General features: G+C 39.9%; 3 protein-coding genes across 5 annotated transcripts in view; 1 reads left to right on the top strand and 2 right to left on the bottom strand.

Annotated features, from left to right (window-relative positions):
- The first annotated feature begins 988 nt into the window (after positions 1 to 988).
- On the top strand, positions 989 to 8,837 carry bzw1a (basic leucine zipper and W2 domains 1a). Of its 2 annotated transcripts, XM_051428305.1 has the most exons (12): positions 989 to 1,113; positions 2,506 to 2,579; positions 2,694 to 2,870; positions 3,148 to 3,242; positions 3,431 to 3,496; positions 4,045 to 4,180; positions 4,337 to 4,446; positions 4,592 to 4,762; positions 5,394 to 5,540; positions 6,463 to 6,601; positions 7,051 to 7,173; positions 8,072 to 8,837. In XM_051428305.1, the coding sequence occupies exons 2-12, from the start codon at positions 2,516 to 2,518 to the stop codon at positions 8,101 to 8,103; spliced, it is 1,260 nt and encodes a 419-aa protein (XP_051284265.1). In that variant the 5' UTR covers positions 989 to 1,113; positions 2,506 to 2,515; the 3' UTR covers positions 8,104 to 8,837. The 2 variants fall into 2 exon arrangements, with proteins under 2 accessions (XP_051284265.1, XP_051284266.1); XM_051428306.1 differs by lacking the exons at positions 989 to 1,113; positions 2,506 to 2,579 and having other exon boundaries at positions 2,793 to 2,870; positions 3,148 to 3,153.
- Positions 8,838 to 9,439: 602 nt separating this feature from the next.
- On the bottom strand, positions 9,440 to 13,521 carry si:ch211-246m6.4 (basic helix-loop-helix transcription factor scleraxis). The gene is made up of 2 exons (XM_051428309.1): positions 12,979 to 13,521; positions 9,440 to 11,891 (listed from the first exon to the last, which is right to left on the bottom strand). Exons 1-2 carry the CDS (start codon positions 13,519 to 13,521, stop codon positions 11,856 to 11,858), a joined length of 579 nt encoding a protein of 192 aa, XP_051284269.1. The 3' UTR covers positions 9,440 to 11,855.
- A 3,525-nt stretch (positions 13,522 to 17,046) lies between these two features.
- The window catches only part of si:ch211-246m6.5 (von Willebrand factor D and EGF domain-containing protein), a 30,430-nt gene continuing 27,195 nt past the window's right edge, over positions 17,047 to 20,281 (bottom strand). For both annotated transcript variants that reach the window (XM_051428286.1, XM_051428285.1), the window contains exons 31-33: positions 19,014 to 19,109; positions 18,734 to 18,831; positions 17,047 to 18,129 (exon numbers count right to left, since the gene is read on the bottom strand). In XM_051428286.1, the coding sequence (XP_051284246.1) occupies positions 18,109 to 18,129; positions 18,734 to 18,831; positions 19,014 to 19,109 (215 nt within the window). In that variant the 3' untranslated portion in view covers positions 17,047 to 18,108. The remainder of the gene's footprint in view (positions 18,130 to 18,733; positions 18,832 to 19,013; positions 19,110 to 20,281) is intronic.

The raw sequence follows: 20,281 nt of genomic DNA, 5'->3' as shown, positions 1-20,281 counted from the left end.
GAGTTTATTGTTTACTGTTTATTGTTTATTGTTTACTTTCTATATTCAGCTAAGAGTTTATTGTTTACTTTCTATATTCAGCTAAGAGTTTATTGTTTACTTTCTATATTCAGCTAAGAGTTTATTGTTTACTTTCTATATTCAGCCAAGAGTTTATTGTTTACTGTTTATTGTTTACTTTCTATATTTAGCTAAGAGTTTATTTTTTATTTTATTAGAAGAGTTTATTGTTTATTGTTTATTGTTTACTTTCTATATTTAGCTAAGAGTTTATTGTTTACTTTCTATATCGTAAGATTTATTGTTTACTTTTTTTTTTCAGCTAAGAGTTTATTGTTTACTGTTTATTTTTTACTTTCTATATTCAGCTAAGAGTTTATTGTTTACTGTTTATTGTTTAATTTTATATTCTAAGGTTTATTTTTTTTTTTCTATATTTAGCTAAGAGTTTATTGTTTACTGTTTATTGTTTACTTTCTATATTTAGCTAAGAGTTTATTGTTTACTTTTATATTACTAAGGGTTTATTTTTTTAAATAAATTTTTTTTTTACTGTTTATTGTTTACTTTCTATATTTAGCTAAGAGTTTATTGTTTACTGTTTATTGTTTACTTTCTATATTCAGCTAAGAGTTTATTGTTTACTGTTTATTGTTTACTTTCTATATTCAGCTAAGAGTTTATTGTTTACTGTTTATTGTTTACTTTCTATATTCAGCTAAGAGTTTTATTGTTTATCTTATACTGTATTTTTTATACCTCTTTTATTGTTTTATAAGCTGCTGGAAATCCAATTTCCGATCAATAAAGTGAAGTCTAACCCAATATTTAAAACTAATAAATCAAATTATTAAAAATTAATAAATAAAAAAACACTCTTACACCTCCCCCCTTCTTCTTCTTCTTCCTCCTTCCTTTAAAAAAAAAAATAAATAAAAATTTATTTTTGGTATTTGTGGAGCGGAAATCCCCCCTTTAAATCGCGCATGCGCAGAGGGCGGAGCCTGCGGAAGTTCGGACAGACGGGTCTTTTTGTTTGGGCCGCTGAGAGACTCGTCACTCGGTTTGATTCCCCCTCTGGTTAACAACCGTTTTTTATCTGCATTAATTTCGGTGAGTATGTGTGTTTACGCGGTGGCGACGCCGTGCCGCGGGTACAGCCGCGCTCGTAAAGACTCCGATGTGTTAGACGACGTGAAATAATATTTTATTTTTATTTTATTTTATTTTTTTTTGTTGTATTTTCGGAACGTCGCCATTATGGCTCTGCTAACGGCTACTTTAGCTGTTAGCTCCGCGTTAGCTCACACTTTCTTTTTCTCTTTTTTTAAAAACAAAAATATAGCCTCGATGTGAGTTTTAAAAGCGTGTCGCGGCACTTTGACTGGTAAAGTCGCGTTTACGTGTAGATGAATATATGTTTTTATATTTATATTTTAGGTGTGAAACCAAGTTGGTAATTAAATAAAAAGATAAGATTAGCCAGCTAGCGGGCCGCGGCTAACCAGCGCTGGCACGGCGCATGGTGAGGCCCAGAGTTAACCACTGCTATCCTCGATTGGCACAGCTGTAGCTCTTCTTTTGGGGTAATCAATCATTATCTCCGGAGTCGATACTGATAGTTAGACTCTAATAATGTGCAGTGAAACATTTCTGTTTCGTGGTGATTTGTGTTTTATGGATTAAATACAGCATCAAACACCCACTGGCTCCATTGTACCACCTCGTTGTTGTCTTCCCTTTTTTTTTTTTTTTTCTGTTTTAAAATGTAGTTTATTAAAATGTTTAACTCAAAATCATGTTTTTTAAAATAATCTTTTAATAGCTAAGTTTAATTTCTACATGAAATGTTGTCCATTGACTATTAGGTTGAATTCAAAATACTGCTTTTATTGGGAATACAAAAAAAAAAAAGGTGCTTATAATTTAAATATCTTTACTTTTAGTTGGTTTTGTTATAAATCATGTAGGAAAAAAAAAGTTTCAGTGCTTCCTAACTTCCCTGTCTCTGGCACACACCCACTGCTTTCTGCTGAAGATGTAAATCATTTAAATACGGCTCATTGTTTCACTTTTAAAAAACAAATGGGTCTTTTTTCTTTTTAACATACTTTTGCTTTAAGTGTGTTTTGCAATAGTTTTAGGACAACAATAGAGCTCTGCACAGACTATACTGGTCAGTAGGATCAATTCATTGGTGGTTTAAGTGTGTTCATGGGAAGTTTCTTCTCAATATCACCAGTTTTACCCCCCTTTTTTATTTATTTTTGGCCAACATAAATACATATTTAGCTACAGGCTTTAAACTCCATTGTCAAACTTGAGTTATGTAAGAATTAAATTACAGTTGTGAACTCAAGACGAAGGCCTGGACCTTACCCAAGTTACACCCAGACGTTGGCAACACAAAACATAATTAAAGGGAACGCTCTGTACTGTCAACGTGTAGTCAGCTTAACTTGAATAAATGTTAACTGTGTTTTTTTTTTTTTAATCTCTTTTCAGAGTGTCTTTTATGAATAATCAAAAGCAGCAAAAGCCAACGCTAACAGGCCAGCGTTTCAAAACGAGGAAAAGAGGTTTGTATTTGTCGTTGCTCCTTGCATGTCTTAACTGCACACACCTCGACCCCGGAGGTTTGTTTTTCCGTATCCAACACGTGTGCCTCTTTCCCCATCCCCCCCCCCCCACAGATGAAAAGGAGAGATTTGACCCTACTCAGTTTCAAGAAAGTATCGTACAAGGCTTGAATCAAACTGGCTCTGATTTGGAAGCGGTCGCGAAGTTCCTTGATGCCTCTGGCGCCAAGCTTGACTACCGCCGGTATGCAGAGACACTCTTTGACATCCTGGTGGCCGGCGGAATGCTGGGTGAGTTGTTTTTGAGCAAATTATTCACGTCTGCGTGTTTTTTACAAGCCCGTGAATCTTAGTTTTCGAAAAATGAGATCAAATTCAACAGTACAGACCTTGAAGTTTGGCAGAATGTTTATTTAAAGAGCCGTGGAGACAAAAAAAACAAGTGTTTCGTTTGTACGCTGATAGATATTAATCATAAAAATGTGATGTGACCAAGAAGTAGACACTTTGTTATTAAGTAAGGCAGCTCTTGATTCAACTTATATGGTTTTTGTTTTGTTTTCTGCAGCCCCGGGCGGGACTCTATCGGACGACATGACCCGCACCGAGTTCTGCCTCTTCACGGCACAAGAAGACCTGGAGACGATGCAAGCATATGCTCAGGTAGGGAGCATGCCCAGCTACTGTTGGTACCAGTTTAGAAGCACTTTTTAAAAATATCCGTCATTATTGATCCATTTGACAATCCTCTTCTATTTATATGTGAGGAAAAAACAGCCAAGAAACCTTCACATGGCATTTTTTTTTAATGCACAGTTAACATGTTTCTTTCTTTCCCCACCAAAATAAAGGTTTTTAACAAGCTGATCAGGCGTTACAAGTACCTGGAAAAGGGTTTCGAGGAGGAGATCAAGAAGGTGAGACGACATATAAAAGAACAAGAGTTTGTTTGTGGTATCATGACTTTTAAACTGAGCGGGTGTTAAACTTCGATGTCATAGTTGATTTATAATACCGACTTCTTTTTAAATGTATTGGTATAATGTGACAAGATGTGGAAGTTGGGTGGCAACTAACAATTGTTTATTGATGATCTGCTGGGATTAACTCTATAGTTAGAAATGGGGAAACCCCAAGTTGATATAAGATGGACTTTTTTACAATCACTTTACCATCATTACCTGCTTCTGAAATGTAAATATTCTTGCTGATTATATCTGTTTACTGACTAATTATTTTAGATTTAGTAGGAAAAGGAATCAAGAGTTCTCACATTGTTGTGACAGGTTTACTAGTAACGTGGGAAAGCATTGAAAACAGTTTATATAGCAGATTGTTTGCCACACCCGCAGGGCTGTAAACGTCTTGAATTTTCCTATGATCAAATCAGAAATGTATGAGTAACCAACCTGTATAACTTATACACAACAAACTTGAATTTGTCTTTCTCTCTGCCGTCTTTTAGTTGCTGCTGTTCCTAAAGGGATTCACTGAGTCTGAGCGCAACAAACTGGCCATGCTGACCGGAATCCTGCTGGCCAATGGCAACATATCAGCCTCTATCCTGAACAGCCTCTTCAACGAGAACCTCGTCAAAGAGGGTGAGGAGAAACTCTTTAGAAAAGATTTAAAGATGAAGAAGGCTGCCTTCTCTTGTGGTTCTCCCAGTTCAATTCCGGGTTTATAAGGACATTTCTACTTTTTTATTCCGCAAGAGTAGAAACAAAAACTCAATTTGTCTTATCGGTTCTGTTCAGGAGTGTCTGCAGCCTTCGCTGTCAAGCTGTTCAAGTCATGGATCAATGAGAAGGACATCAACTCAGTTGCTGGCAGTCTTCGCAAAGTTGGCATGGACAACAGGCTGATGGTAAATTATCTGTTTATAATCTCAGGCGGCTGGAAAAATTACCTGTTTTTGGACTTAATTTTAAATCCTGATGGTCCTGTACATGTGGTCACATTTCTTCATTTCTACACGAATTAACGCTAAACTAAATTCCTCTGCCTCACAGGAACTCTTTCCTGCCAACAAACGGAGCTGCGAGCATTTTTCTAAGTACTTCACCGACGCCGGGCTGAAGGAACTGTCCGACTTCGCCCGCAACCAGCAATCTATTGGTGCCCGCAAGGAGCTGCAGAAGGAGCTCCAGGAGCAGATGGCCCGCGGTGACCCTCAGAAGGAGGTGAGGCTGTCGTAGGGTCAACTGCAGACATTGTGCAGTTAAATGTAAATTGTATTTGCATGCCGGTGGAACTAGCCTTTTGTCCATGTGAGTCGCCAGTGTTGCATGCAAACACACCTGCAGGAGTTTGAGAAAGTGGCAGGTATCCCACAATAAACTATATCTGCAGTAAATAATATTTAGTGAGGCAGGTCAGTGTTCATTATTTAGCTAAGCTGTAATTTCCAATTCATTCAAATCCATTAAATCTTTCAGTCAGTGCAGGTGAAGGTCTGACTATCATCGTTGTTCCCCTTTTTGTGTTTGGCTAACGTCCTCATTATTCACACTACTTCACTCTTTGCCACGTTGCAATCATTTTTGTGACTGACGCACCAGCAGTTCACGCAGTCACTACTGAACAGTGCAATAACAAACACACAATGAGTCATGAAGCTGAATACAAATTAACAGTTTGTCCGTGTTAAGAGGACTGATAGTAACCATTTTATAATCAACCTTCAAGCATACAGAAGTTGGATTGTCTGACCTATTTGGAAATTAGTTTATAATAGTTTCTCTGTGTGAGAATTCAATGTTCCCTGGCTGATGAGAAACTAACCCAGCAGCGTTTCTTTCCCCGTCGATTCAGATTATCACCTTCACCAAAGAGGAGATGAAGAAGGCCAACCTCTCTGAGCAGGCCATGATCAGCATCATCTGGACCAGCGTGATGAGCTGCGTGGAGTGGAACAAGAAGGAAGAGCTGGTGACCGAACAAGCCATCAAACACTTGAAGGTATGCAACACCGCCAAGCTGCATGGCAAAAAGAAATGCATAACATCAGACTGACCACAGCAGTGTAGCAGGAACAGCGAGCTGGTAGTTGAAGCTAACCGGCCATGAGCAGCTGCTACATGACTGTCATGTTTTAATGCCTTTCTTAATCATCTGTGATATCTAAACACTGATGGTGTGGTTTGTGGTCAGTTTAAGACCAGTTGTGGAAATGGATTTGAAAGTGGCGAGGATTGGATCACGTCTGAGATCAGGAAGTGTGGTTTCATCTGTGCAACGTTTTAGCTTTTGTTCTGACTTGATGTTCTGCTAGCTGACTGCTTCCTAAAGACCTAATGTGGGTTTAAGTGTTTTTAAAGGAGACCAGGAAGGGATTTGGCCAAAGGTTGAGTGATTATGCAAACCAGCAGCAGCAGCACTCTTGGACTCTAACAGAACTAATGTGCTCACTTCTCTGAAGTTACCAAACACAGATATTAGAGTATGAAGCTGTGTGTGTACCAGTAGTTCTCAGCCAGTATTATGCTATCAAATGTTAGTTGTCCTAGAGCAGATCTTGGGAAAACACAGACCTGTTAGGGCCTGATCACTGCTGAAGAACCATTATATCAAACTTGTTTATTTAAAGCTGTTTCACCCTGACATAGCCGAGCCTGTGTGAAGTCATGTTGCTACACAAGTTCAACTTGTACCGAACAAGAACAACAAAACTCTAAACTCCAAAATAAAACTGCAGAGAGACTTATTCAGCTGTCTGTGCAAAAAATAAAATCTGCTGTCAATAAAAAGGCTTTAATGCACCGACAAGCTTTTTACAACATGCATTATAATTCCTGAGAGAGCTAGCTGAGTGCATTTCCATCTCTGCCCCAGATACGGTGATTTATCGGACATAGCTTGATGTTGTCTCTTGTCTCCGCAGCAATACAGCCTTCTGCTGAAAGCCTTCACCTCCCAGGGTCTGTCCGAGCTCAGCCTGCTGCTGAAGATCCAGGAGTACTGCTACGACAACATCCACTTCATGAAGGCCTTTCAGAAGATCGTGGTGCTCCTCTACAAAGGTTGGTGTCACGTCCACTACATCCATGCCCAACAGTTTAACATAAACTATCCACTGACGGTCTGTCTCATTTGTTTTAGGTTTATGAAAGTCCGTTCACTTTTAACGCTGAGAAGTGTGAGGTCATTTTTCAACATTTCTTTGACCTTAAAATGTTGTACCTCCCTAATGCTTGGTGTCATTTTTAACAACACACTTGCAAGTCTGGCTTGTTGTTGCCTTCTACACTCCGCTTCTGATTGGTTTACCGAAATCTAGTGTATTGATGAGAAGTCAACTTTAGCATTTATTTTTCCAGAATTAAGAAAATCCACAAACCGTATTTCCCCACCAAGCATCAGTTAACCTTTTTTTTTTTATTATTTATATTTCAGGCACTTTAAGTACATGTTGAATGTTATATTTGTCCTCCCACGCAGTGTTGACGGTGTCCTTTTTCCTCTTTAACAGCGGATGTATTGAGCGAAGAGGCCATACTGAAGTGGTACACTGAAACCCACCTTGCCAAGGGGAAGAGCGTCTTCCTTGAACAGATGAAAAAATTTGTCGAGTGGCTGAAGAACGCTGAGGAAGGTAAAAGAAAAACACAACACACACCCCTTCACCCTGAGGCCTGATGCTCGACTTGTCATAGCAGGAATAGTGTTGCAGATATTGATTTCTACCTCCTTTTTGGGTGCTGTAAACGATCATAAACATGGGGAAATTAGAGATAGGACTTTGCTTTAAAGTCAAAATGTCTACCTTAACAAAGAGTGCAGTTTTAAGAGAATTCCTCAAAATAAGATGCAGGGTTGTAACTATTGGTTTCAAACTTAATCTGTTTCTTAGTTGTTTGAAATGGTTAAATGTTCTGTTGTCTGACCAACAGCCCGAAACCCAAAGAAAGAAGAGTGATGCAAAGATTCTGGCGTTATGATTTTATTGAGAAAGAAATCAGAATGTGAACAGAACTTAAAAATAGAAGTTTAATGTTGCTTTCTTTCCAAAATATATTTTAAAATGGTTGTTAAAAACTGAGTATTAAGTATTCAAAAAGATATTTCTCGAATGTTCTTTTGCACAAGTGAGAAAGAAACAACTGCAACAGCTGTTATGAAAACTGTTCATCATACAGGGAATTAAACTCGGTACACCGGTTCATCCTGTATATCACCCAGCACTACTGCAAAGCTGTAACCAACGCATTTAGCTTAAAAAATAGAAGCACTAATATCAAGGAAAAAGGACAAAATACACAAGTCAGCAGTGTAGATTTAACTATTATAATTGTGCATTTAATAACTTATAACGTCAACCTGATACCAGTTAACTTTTAGTTCAGTGTAGGATTCTTCTGTGCAACTCTGGAGGAGTGTGTAACATAAAATATTGTCAGATTAACCAAAAATGATTATTACAACATCCACTCAAGTGTTGATCACTTTTACAAAGTCAGTATCTTCTAAAACAAATGTTCTTCTCTCTGCAGAGTCTGAATCAGAGGAAGAGGAAACGGACTAAAACTTCCACCACCATATATTATTTTTTTTTCTCCTTTATTTTATTTTTTTTAAGTAGCAACAGGAGCAGTAAAATGTCTTTCTCCCCTTCTTTCTCTTCGACCTTCTGTTACTACTTTATCCTTTAAACGCACACTCTGTTCCACCACTCCAAAACATTTGAACCTTAATTTAAATTTAACAGGATAAAAAGAGCTCAGTCGGTAATATGTTGAGGTATTACGCCTCACAGTGGAAGTGGGAAATGATAAACACCCCCCTTTTTTGTTCTTTTATTTTCTATATCTTGGTATTATTGTTGTAATGCCTGTAATTTGGATTCGAAACATTCCATGTGATCTCAACGGCCGCTTCTTGTATGAATCTGAACCAGGATTTGTTAAATATTCTTGCCATGCAACAACGAGGGCCGACAAAAATATTAATGCGATTTTTGCCAAAGTTTTTTTATTTTATTTTTTATTTTTACTTAAATCTCCCCTTTAACTTTATATTTTGCCCAGCTCATGTTTTGGCTCCTGTTGGGTCTTAAACCTCGCCTTCTTTCTTGACTTTTGGGTAAACCTGTACCACGTGTCGAGGTCGTTCTGGTCAGTTCGTCAGAAGACACGTGCCCCCCCGCCCCCCCAACCCCTCTGTAAGATGCCTCGCCAGCTAACTGATTATTAGTTTCTACTTTCTTTAATCTGATATAAACCGATTGACTTTTTTATGAAATAAAGATTATTGAAATGCTTCGAGTGTTCTGTGGGTTTTTATTTTTAAATGTGAAGTCGGTATAAAGTGCATGAAAACATTTGATAAGTAAAACCTTCTATCTTATATGAAACTGATATGAAGATAACATAAAAATACATTTATTAAAACCTGTTGCTTTAGACACGGTATTTATTTCTAAATTATTGTTGTGATGTTCTCTCTATAGCATCCAGAGGAATACATGAATACTCTAATGGATGAAACATGTATACTGTGAGAAATGTAGCCTAAACTCAGTTTTACGTCTCACTTTTAACTAAGTAAAACATCATTTATATTGTATGTTCACGTTCTTTTTATTTTGCAGCTTTTAATCAATTTTTGGCATCAACTGGCTTCCATAGTATTGACCTAACTAGAACTGGAGTCTAAAAGTGGCTCAGATTTCCTGCTCAACTACTTATTTGGTTTGTCCCTTCTGTGCTACAGGTGGTTAAACATGACCAGAATATAACTTTTCTCCCAGTAGAGCCTCCTAAATGAGTTCCCAAGCAGCCTATTGGCTTCATTATCTTCTCTTACAGTAATAAATGTCCTGCTGTTGAACGACATCGGAGCTTTTGCAGACAAAGAGACGATTGTTTGATATTCTCCATTTTTTATTGTACAAAAATACATTTTTCTTCTAGCAGCTTCTCAGTATTTGCGATGTGCAAAGGACACAGTTGTCAGGTTATTCAAGTACATTTTTATACAGTCAATGTTACACATTAGATTTAGAGGTAGGCCTTCATATTTAAAACAGGTTTGAGGTAGTGTGCAACATTTCCCAGTGATAGTTTTCATCCATATGTGCTGTATATAATAAATAATCAAGGGATCCAGGTGATTGTAAAAGGATTACATTTAGATATTATCCCAAATTGGTGCAAAGGGCATGCAGATGATGCACTTTGCATGCCAGGACATCCCACAGTCTAATGCACACAAAACGTCGCAATTTTGTGTTTTTTAAAGTGATACAGAGCTTGTGCAACAATGCAAAAGTAAACATTTGACCACACTGCAAATATATTTATCCTAACATTTCACAGGCCAGAATGAAAAACGTTTTGACCAACAGCTGAAAGATAGAAAGGGGTTCAGTTTAAGTGTTATCCCGCTCAGGTTTGCAACTGGATCTTGGGAACAAATCATTTCTGGGAAAAGCTTTGAGGCTCAACGGCATCGCTGGAGCTTAAACCTTGTTTTTATACCCAGTTTTGAAATCCCAGATGTCTGATTTCGACCTATCAGGCTCAGATTAATGTTGTCAAAATCCAATCAAATGACCCTGATCCCAAACTTATACAACCAATAGAAACATAACCTTCCTGGTTGAGGAGGATAATTGATTTTTCTTAGGATTTTAAGGCTCAATATATGAAGTTATATGACATGTCAAACACATTTTTCATACACTTCCAGGGAAAAATAGTGTTTTTAGATCATTTTAAAGCAGATTAAATATACATCCTTCCTGCCTGTGAGTGTCAAGTGTTTGCTGCTGTAGAAAGTCCCCCCCCCCGCAGGATTAAAACGGATGTCTCTCACTAACACATGAAAAAAAACGTCAAGTAAGAAGATTGAATAGATTTTTTCGACTTTGTCCTTTGCAGGATGTGATTGTTTGCAAAGTGAGGCGGCAAAACTAATGCTGTTATCTGTAGTGGACTCAAACAGGGCACCATTTTTACATACAGCTACGTGAAATATCCCCCTGAGTTGATCCAAAATAACTTACATTTTCTAAAAATCTTAAAAAAAACTTAAAAGAAGCATCATCTCCCTGATTTTGTCAAAGCTTGAAAAATCTCCTAATACATCCTCCACGTGCTTTTAATATACTGAACTTGTTAAAGAGGATATTTGGGGATTTGAGGGGCTCCTGGCTTCATTTATATAGCTCCAGTCCATTCTAATAGATTCATAAATGCTCAGGATACTTGCAAATGTTTTGCTCAAGTTTAAAATTGTTGAACTTTACATCAAATAACGACACTCGGGGCAAATTTGCCTGTTTGTCTGAACACACTTTTTGACCCCAGTGTGTGGGATTTAGTGCCATCTAGTGGTGAAGTTGCAGATTGCAACATGCGTATAGGGGAAACTATGGTGGGCCCTATCTAGAGCCAGGGTTTGGTTTGTCCATTCTGAGCTGCTGTAGAAACATAGTGGTTCAACATGGCGGCTCAACAGAGGACTCGCCTCCTCTGATAAAAAACAGCTCAACAATTCTTATTTTCAGGTGATTAAACACTAATAAAAACATACCTATGGATATTATATTCAATGTTTGCCAGTAGATGTTCCTAAATGTTACACACTGGACCTTTAATGAAGTCACAACAGTGTGGCAAATGATACAAGATGTAGGGATCACTACATCAGAGGTTATAGACCAGTTAATGCCCCTTTAAAGTGCCCCTGCACAGTTTAGATATTCCTGACAGCACCTGAAAGCAGCCTTAATGTAGTATAAGTGTGTCCAGAATGAGGTTTCTATTAACTTTAATATTTTATTGTTTTCCTTTGCAACATCTGTCCGGGGACTACAGATGAAGACACTTGTATTTATTAATGTGCACTGTCCCTGCTCAATAAACCAACAAACAAACAAACAAACAAACAAACAAAAAAACGCCACTCAACTGACAGCAACCGCTGTGATAGCTGCTCTTCAGTTTCCTCCATGTGACTGAAGGCGGTGGTGGGTTGGGGGTTGGGGGGGTAGTTTATACTATTCGTGGGACCAAAATAACCACCCCGTCAGGTGCGACTTTACACATCGGCTCAGGTTACAGCTCGACCAAAACACAGAAGGTTCAGAAGCACACGGACGTGAACAGAAAGTGCTTTTCAGTGTTGATTTTGTTTTTTTCTAGTCTAATCCAACAAAAATAAATACATTCATATATATATGTACAAAAGTCCTACAGGTGTAATTCCTACGCCATGTGTCTGCATGTAAACAACATCAAGGTGGACTCCTCGGCGGTCCCAAGCCACTTTGCTTCACACAGCAGCTGAGTGCTTCCCCCCATCTCTGAGCTGTGGAGGCAAAGACATTTTTTACCACAAGCACAGTTCAGTGAAGGCACCATGACATGGATCGTAAAAACACTTACCTTAACCTTTAATTTCAGTTATTTATTGGTTTATTTTAATGGAATAATTTAAATGTATTATCTCAATTTTAGGTGTTGTAGGAATTACCCAAGTTAACTAAACATTTAGTATAAAAATCACTGCACCTAAAGGAAGAAAAGGACTTTTAATTTAAGAAATCTGACATATATTTGTGTTAGAAATAAATTATATCTCATTAAACTACCTATTTTACTCCTTTTATTTACTTTAATTCTATGACTTTATGGATCGCATACATGTTTGCAGAGCACCAGATAAAGTACTAAAGTTTACACAGCTGTAATATGGAAATACAGTTTACCACGTTAAAGGTAATAGTGACATAATATTACTAATCGTGTGCCAGTTTCTATTTATTTAAAACTCCAAGATGTCTAGCCAAACACTATTGACTTCTGTAAACACTCCTAACCCACCACTACTCAAGTGTAACTCATTTTAATGGGTTAATATTGAAATATATCTATTTACATTTTGAATATTTACAGCTTTTTAATTTCTTTCTCTTCATTTTGTAGTCACATTTTTCATCTACAGCACTCCAAATCCCAATTCTTAGTTTTATCTGTATGAATACAATAAATGACCTGCTTATTTATTATTAATTAAAACCACATGTGCTGTCTGTCCTCCTTTAACAAACCATATTAATCCATTACTTTTGGAGCGTTCCAGACTTTGACCCTAAATCTGTTCTGTGGAGATCCAAGAGGATCCAGTCTGCAGAGTCCAGTACCTGCACTTATTTTAAACCTCTGAAGGCACCACAGCTTGTTTTCATTTCGTGCTGTCACTCACAGGAGCAACAGGTGCCACTCTGGTCAGACTCAGATCACCTCTGAACCATGCAAACTCAGCGAGATCACTCTTATTCCCAACATAAAGAGGATGCGGCCTGCACAGCTGGCATCATCTGGGAGTGCATGAGATAGCAATGAGCCCTTTGTTTTTTGTTTTTTGTTTTTTACAGGTGTAAATGTCCACTCACCTGTTTCCTCTGGTTGCCGAGGCAGAAAGTGCAGATGGGCCGCAGGGAGGTGGCGCCGTGCAGGATCCTTTGGTAGCGGAGGCAGGGCTGTCCGTCCCGGCAGTCGTCCCCCAGCAGCAGCACGTTGGCCAGGTGGGAGATGTAGCTGGAGGCCAGGCGCAGCGTCTCTATCTTGGAGAGTTTCCTGTCGGCGGGCTCGGTGGGAATGAGCGTGCGGAGCGCCGTGAAGGCCGTGTTCACGCTGTGCGTCCTGTCCCGCTCCCGCGCGTTGGCCGCCTGCCGCTGTTGGCTCAAGCCGGGGATACGCGCGTCTCCGCCGCCTCTTCCACCTCCACCTCCGCCGCTGCCGCGTCTCCGCCGCCTCCTGCGCCTCCGCGCACCGGCCCGGGAACCACCGGCCGCAGCCAAATCCTCCGGCTCCATGCGAGGGCTGCAGCCGCCGGTGGACTTCCCGTCGGAGCTGTCGCTGCCGCTGTCCAGGTCGTCCAGGTCGGAGGTGAAGCCGTCGGGCTGCGCGGTGCAGTCGCTGCCTGTGGACTTCATCCTGGCTCTGCTCGGGTCGGACTGGAGCTGCTGGGACCGTGCGGGCGGGCGGCGGCTGCACATCACTTTATCCTGAGGGTGAAAATAGCACCGGGGGGCCGAGCAGCTGCCGCCGATCCGGTGACCAAGGGGGTTTGTGCCGTCCGGCCCCCCGGCGGATCGGCATACCATTTCTAATGAATGACGGCTGCTTTCTGGGTCGCCAGCCCGCCGCGGAGAAGGGAAGACAGGTGGAGCCTAAAGGGGGGTGGGGGGGGGCACCTGTTGTGGTCTGGAGGATACAGGTTTAAATTAGGCTCAACCGATATGTCAAGGCCGATACTGACAATGTCAGAGTAAAACTGTTGATATTTGGGCCAATATTCACTTTTAAAAACAGTAAATATTTTTTTTTATAATCAATGCAACATGTTTTAGTAATAGTACTGCACAATTAAATGAAGCTGGAAATGCAGCTCTGCACTGTCCTAAAAATTCCTTCCAAGCTCCAAGTTCATCTGAATGAACCAAAAACCTTGTGTGAGAATGTTTGGACTGGAAAAATGTTCAACATGGAGCTCGATATCTATAAACCAAGAGACCTCGATACAGCGGACACGGTTATGGTACATGTCCAAAGTTCCCACAGCTCTCGTAAACTGCTCATCTTCAATCCAAAACAAAGACAGATTCAGCAACTGCCTGCTTTATTTCATGGCTTATTGTTTTCATAAACGTGTTTTTGGTGAACTATTTTCTGAAATATTAGAGACAGGAGGGTGTAGGGGAAGCACCATTGCACCCAAAAACGCCCCTGTGGACACGTACCATTATGTTTAAACTACATCAGGTGTCTGGGTAGGCAGTCAAGAGGTATGGCAGTCCCAGCTCTCTTTAATTTTATCAACAGTTTTCTGATTCTGGGCCCCAGAGACGGTGTGACGGTTCGGTGTGAACCCTTGAGCAGACGAGGACATTTACATCACGTGGTCCCTGATTGGACAGATTCCCAGCAAACATTATTCGGACGCTGACATCACCATTAGTTTTAGATTCAGTTGATTTATTGTTATTAGTTTTTCTGGATGTTTAAAGCTGCTGAATGCACGCTGTGTACGTCAGCTGTAGCAGAAGAGCTGAATAGGCCTTGGTAAACAACCTGGATGTTGGTTTCATTTCGGAACTGTTTTTAAAGCGTCAACATCTTTTTTCTTTTGTCTTTAAGTCACGGCGGCCAATCAGGAGGCTGCGATGCGTTTAATGTTCTGAAACTGAAAGAAAAGGCCGAAAACACTCTCTCGTGGAGCTTTGACGTCCCTCTGCAGTGCTCCTTTAACATTTGCCCCTTTCGGACTCTACTGCTGATGAACTTGATTGCCAGTTTAGTGTTTCAAACCAGTCTGCACACACACACACACACACACACACACACACACACACTCTGCAGGTTACATATAACTAGTGTGTGTGTTCATGTCCTCCCTGTTTGGCGTCCAGGGCGGGAGGATAACCTTGCTGCCTTGGCCGGTGGCTCCGAGCTTCCATTGAGTGAACAGTCCAGGTGTCATCGCCGGTCCCATCCCGTCCCATTCTGTCTGTGCCCCCCCCCCCTATCCTCGTCCTCCACCTTGCCCAGTGCCATCTTTGGGGGTGGATATAAATATCTGTAGATGGACAGATGTGTGTGTGTGTGTGTGTGTGTTTGTGTGTGTGTGTGTGTGTGTGTGTGTGTGTGTGTGTGTGTGTGTGTGTGTGTGCTGCTGTTAAAACCTTGAGCAACCATCAAGTCAGGTTGTTGATTTCATTCAAATCACATTGGGAACATGAAATGAACCTGTAAATCCATAGGGAGATTTCTACTTTTTGAGCTGTTAATTTACATGAACAGGTGATATATTTATATTATTATTGCCACCAGAGGGCAGTAAACCCTCAATGATCTTTTTTTTTTGTTTAGGATTTTTTTTTTTCTGCAAAATATTGATGATTTACAGCCTCTAGTCATTTTCCCATAAGAAAACAACTAAAATATAAGATATGTAATAATTTATTGAGTTCAAAGGTCATCTAAACCAATAAATTTGAGAGATTCAGCAGATATATCTCCCTTAAATTTGGCCAGAAAATATATTTTTTTTCTGGTCTTCAAAGAAAATCAAGTTCTAGTACTCAAACCATCACCCAGGGATTAGACTGGCAGCAACAAACAGAGGGCCAAGCTTGTTGCTCCTGCTGCCGTCTTAACAAACCGTCCAGCTTCACCCTAATCAGCTGTAAAAAGTCAACCGGCTCAGCAGTTTTCGGGCGGTGCAGAGGCAGGAGTCAGGCATCGGCTGGCAGAGAGGAATCCTAATTGGTGAGGAGCTAGTGTGGCCTCATTAATCTTTTAATCCTCATTTCCTCGCCGCCCCCGTGGCCCTGACCCGCTGGCTGTGAACTTGTCTGGCCCCTGTAGCAAAGTCAAATGCTTTTTGGCCACGACGACCAACTGACTCCGTAAGAAACCTGAACGAACATCAGCAACCTCAAAGCATCTTGGGATGTCATTAATAAATTATAATAATAGTAATAATACTTTCTTCATCATATTATGCTGAATCTATGCTCTCAGGAGATGTTACACATCCTCTGGTGGCCATGTTGGAGGTCTTCAGCTCCATAAACATCTGTTAACAAAGGATTATGGGAGTACTTGCATATATAAGGTAAGGTACCACAGTATGATATGATAGTGTGATACTGTTAATGTTACCCAGTGGTGGAATAAAGTGCATTTATGAACGTACTGTACTTAAAGGTCCAGGGTGTAACCTTTGGGGAGGGTCTATTGGCAGAAATAATATGCATAAGTAGGTTTTAATTAGTGTATAATCATCTGAAAATATGTTTTTTGTTGCTTTAAAACAAGTCTTTTATATCTACAGCAGCTGCCTTCCATGGAGTCCACCATGTTTCTACAGTAGCCCAGACAGGACAAACCAGCTCTAGATAGATATTTCTTCGTATTCTATTCCTTCGTACTTGGAAGAGGAGGGTGAAGTAAGGGAGTTGTGATCTGAAACAAACTTTGAGGTACTTTTTATTTTATGCAACAGCTGTAATTACTTTGCATACAGATTATATAAAATACAATTACATTATTCTGCATTTTACTTTTGGTACTTTGGTAAGTATATTTTAATGCTAATATGTTTGGACTTTTAATGAAGTAAAATTTCAAATGCTGGACTTTTATTTGAGTATTTCTACACTGTGGTATTGGATCTATGAGAACAGAGGGCGAACTGATACCTGACTGATCACATCTGCACATGACGCTTTACATGAAATACAGCAAGCTATGAACGTATAGCATATGTTATGTCTCATAATGTCACATCAACTCTATGATCCAATCCGACACTATATAATGTGTAGTCTCAAACTGGAACCCCGTCAAGTCCTGGTTGGCTTAATTCTTCAATGATGATGAGCAAACCGGTTACAAACAAAAGCAGACAAAACAAACCTGGTCGAAGTAGTCTAGTAGAAATCTGAAGAAATCAATACCTTAAAAGGATCTTTATTTGTTTTCTTACAAAACAACCAATAAACAAGCTTTAATAAGAAATAACATAGATTATACAGTGATTAAGATATATACAACAAGAAATATGCGTCAATATAAAACAACCAAATAAATAAATACTCATACGGAGGTTTTGGGTTTGTAGCGTAGAACCTGAACATGATGGCATTTACGGTAAAAGTCCCCCCTACTGTAGCTTTTAAAGCCTGAAGTCCTGATCATGAACCACAAGTTTAGGTTTCATGTATGACGTCTAGGGTCAAAAAAGAAACATAAGAACATTTAAAAAGAACTTTAGTCTGAAGCAACGGCCGTGTTTCTATCTCCGTATTATGCACATTTTGAAGTACGGCAAAATACAAAACTCCATCTGATGTAACCTTCCTCACATCAATATCAATTAACATCAAACAGAAATGTCACATCTCCCTCGTGTACTCATTGCGCCCCGTTTCCTTGAGAATTGGCGCCACATACTGCTAATCCCATAACGTTTGCATTCAATCGCATTTTGTTTTGCAGATACACTCGAAATTAGATTTAAAATTTGCGATACATTTGGATGGGAACGCGGCAAATGATTCAATACAGTTAAGCTTCTAGGACTCATTATAAGACAGAGTGTTTGGTTGAAATAATGCAGAATGCATATGGAGCATCTCATTAGCCTAGCTTAGCACAAAGACTGGAAGCAGGGGGAGACTGTTAGCCTCGATCTGTTAGTCTGGTATTGGAGTTTGGAAGCATTTCTGAATAACAAACCACTTCACTTTCATACAGTGCGTTTGCATGCACTAAAGAAACCAGGTTACTCAGAGAGATCAGGTTACATGGATAACCACCAGATTCAGTTATAAAAACATACATTTTCCCCCACCTTCCAGTTTTCTTTTGCTAAGATAGGCTCTTTACTGAATGCACAGAGACACTTTGGGTTTTCTTCTGATGGTGGTCTGTGCTGATGGCTCTGGATCACCTGAAGGTTTTATTGCTGCTGACTGAACGCCAACTGTTTGGTGTTTGTAGATTGTAAGTGGGTCTCAGCCTTGGGAAATAGGGAGCTGAAAAACAAGAATATAAGGTCAGAAAATACTAAAAAGGAACAAGAGAACATTTCAAAAGCAAACAGTCAGACATAGATCAGACATAGAAAAGATTAATTAGGTTACTGTACTCAAAGCACCGCTGTTAGAAGGCTTTATGCTGTTAAAGATGAATGATAGTCAGAGTTCTCACACTCACAGTGAAAGGAAAATCAGCTTAACAGTCTCTGAATGAGATCTGAATCAGAATATACAGCGTTTTCAGACTGTCAGTCCACATTCTTATCTTTTTGCACAGCTTTGTTCACTGTGCCTCAATACATCATCATCTGTATCTGGTCAGTTCATGAGATTGGATGCATTTTCACGTGTTTCCAGTTTTCTTTATATATAAGTCTTCTGACACATGTGTGCGCCTCGGACCAGCTGGGTAAAAATGTAGCAGTGAAATTGACTGAAACGTTTGTGCGAGGGTGCTACCAACGTGCCCTTATGCAACACACTTAACATGCAATTAAGTCATAATCCACAACTCCTATTTTTTTCTGTCTTTTCAGAGTGAAAACCTGACTAGAAATCCTGGATGCTGTTCACACGCTTTAACTCCTCCAGTCCTTCTTACCCTTCTGGAGCAAAGAGAACCAGAGTGTCCGCTCCGGCAGGCGCAGACGTTTGGTCGGACACATCGACTGCCGTAAAGACACTTCTGTTCACAGTGAGCTGAGAAAACAGCAGAAACAGACAAAGTCAGAAGATACAGAAGCGCCAGGTAGTGCATGATCAGCCAAGTTTTTCATGGACATGCTGTATTTTGACCGGAGTGATTTTAAGAGCAGATGAAATGCGTTCTCTACATCATGTGTGTGTGTGTGTGTGTGTGTGTGTTTGTTCAGGATACTCACGGATCTGACACAGCATGCCTTGCCACCCTGGGGTGCAGTGGCAGGTGTTGGCTCCCACACACTCGCCTCCGTTCAGACACTTATGCAGACAGCTGGCTGAGAGGAAAAACACCGTTAACATTATGTGTGATGGGAAAATGGCCACGCAGCGTCTTGAACTTGAGACTTCAGACAGGTCTTGTACTTCCACCAAAAGACTTCCAAAGACAGGCTCATAGATTTTTTTTGTAATTTTCTTTGTGCGTCATTATAAACGCCTGTGACCACAGAACGGGAAGTCAAAGCACCACAACAATGGAAGAAAGGGAGACAAAAAAGGACAGTGAGACCAAATGTTGTGAAACACGGTGAAGACCAGCGTCAAATCAGGTGTGGAGGCTTTACAGATGCCTTATGATGGATGACCGGCCATCCAGATGAGTGAACTGATGATGATTTGAGTTTCTACAGCCTACCGTTATCTGGGGATAATCCCCTTTTCGCTGACGTTTGGATGTCTTTTAGGCAAACGTTCCTTCAGCTGGGTCTCAAGTGAGAAGTGTGAAGGTCAGCTCCATAAAACACTGCGAACATTAGAGCTCATGGTTTCCATATGTGAGGCACCTTTGTGGAAGCATCTGTCAGCAGAGACTGGAGACATTTGACAGTGTCACCGTTCTTGCTTTTGTTTTAGTTTGGTGAGTTTTATAAGGATGACTCTCCTGACTCTAGGTCAGTTTCTGATATTAAATCCATTTGGGGTAGTGGTCTACCTTTGTGTTGGTGTATTTTTTTAATACCGCCAATCAGTAGCAATTCATTGTTTTAGCTTTTTATCAAGCAAAAATGCCAACTATTCTTTTAGCCTATAAAATGTGTGTTTTATTTAACTGTAATTTGATTACCTTTGGATTTTGTGCTGTCGGTTGGACAATGATGGGCATTTTCCACTATTTTTTTAATTTTTTATTATATGGACAAAACAATTCAACTGCTTGGTAATCTCACTGTAGAAGCCATTTATATGTACTTTCTGATTTAACCTGTAGGGGAAGTATTGCTTTTCTTTGTGTGTACTGATGACAGATGAGCACCAGGTGTCTTAATTAGATCAGTCTCAGTTAGCAGGTGTTGGGCAGCACACAGTTGTTACTGTAAGCCATCAACTGCAGGCCAGCTAATGTGAATGTAAGTTTATCTTCTTTCACCCAAAAGGAAACTTTATCTTCGATTTAATTCATCTTTGTCTCTGATTACCCTCAAGCTCTTTTTTTAACCTCCACTTATGA

Source organism: Dicentrarchus labrax, unplaced genomic scaffold, assembly GCF_905237075.1.
Source record: "Dicentrarchus labrax unplaced genomic scaffold, dlabrax2021, whole genome shotgun sequence".
Taxonomy (NCBI): domain Eukaryota; kingdom Metazoa; phylum Chordata; class Actinopteri; family Moronidae; genus Dicentrarchus; species Dicentrarchus labrax.
Note: the sequence above shows the minus strand (reverse complement) of the source record. Positions and strands in the feature narration are given on the sequence as shown.

Bases quoted from the DNA above. Each gene is read 5' to 3' on its own strand.
- bzw1a (XM_051428305.1), top strand. From the start codon at position 2,516: ATGAATAATCAAAAGCAGCAAAAGCCAACGCTAACAGGCCAGCGTTTC. The intron at 2,580-2,693 runs GTTTGTATTTGT...CCCCCCCCACAG, and splicing joins TTTCAAAACGAGGAAAAGAG to ATGAAAAGGAGAGATTTGAC. The intron at 2,871-3,147 runs GTGAGTTGTTTT...TGTTTTCTGCAG, and splicing joins GGTGGCCGGCGGAATGCTGG to CCCCGGGCGGGACTCTATCG.
- si:ch211-246m6.4 (XM_051428309.1), bottom strand. From the start codon at position 13,521: ATGAAGTCCACAGGCAGCGACTGCACCGCGCAGCCCGACGGCTTCACC. The intron at 11,892-12,978 runs GTGAGTGGACAT...TTGCCTCCACAG, and splicing joins TCGGCAACCAGAGGAAACAG to CTCAGAGATGGGGGGAAGCA.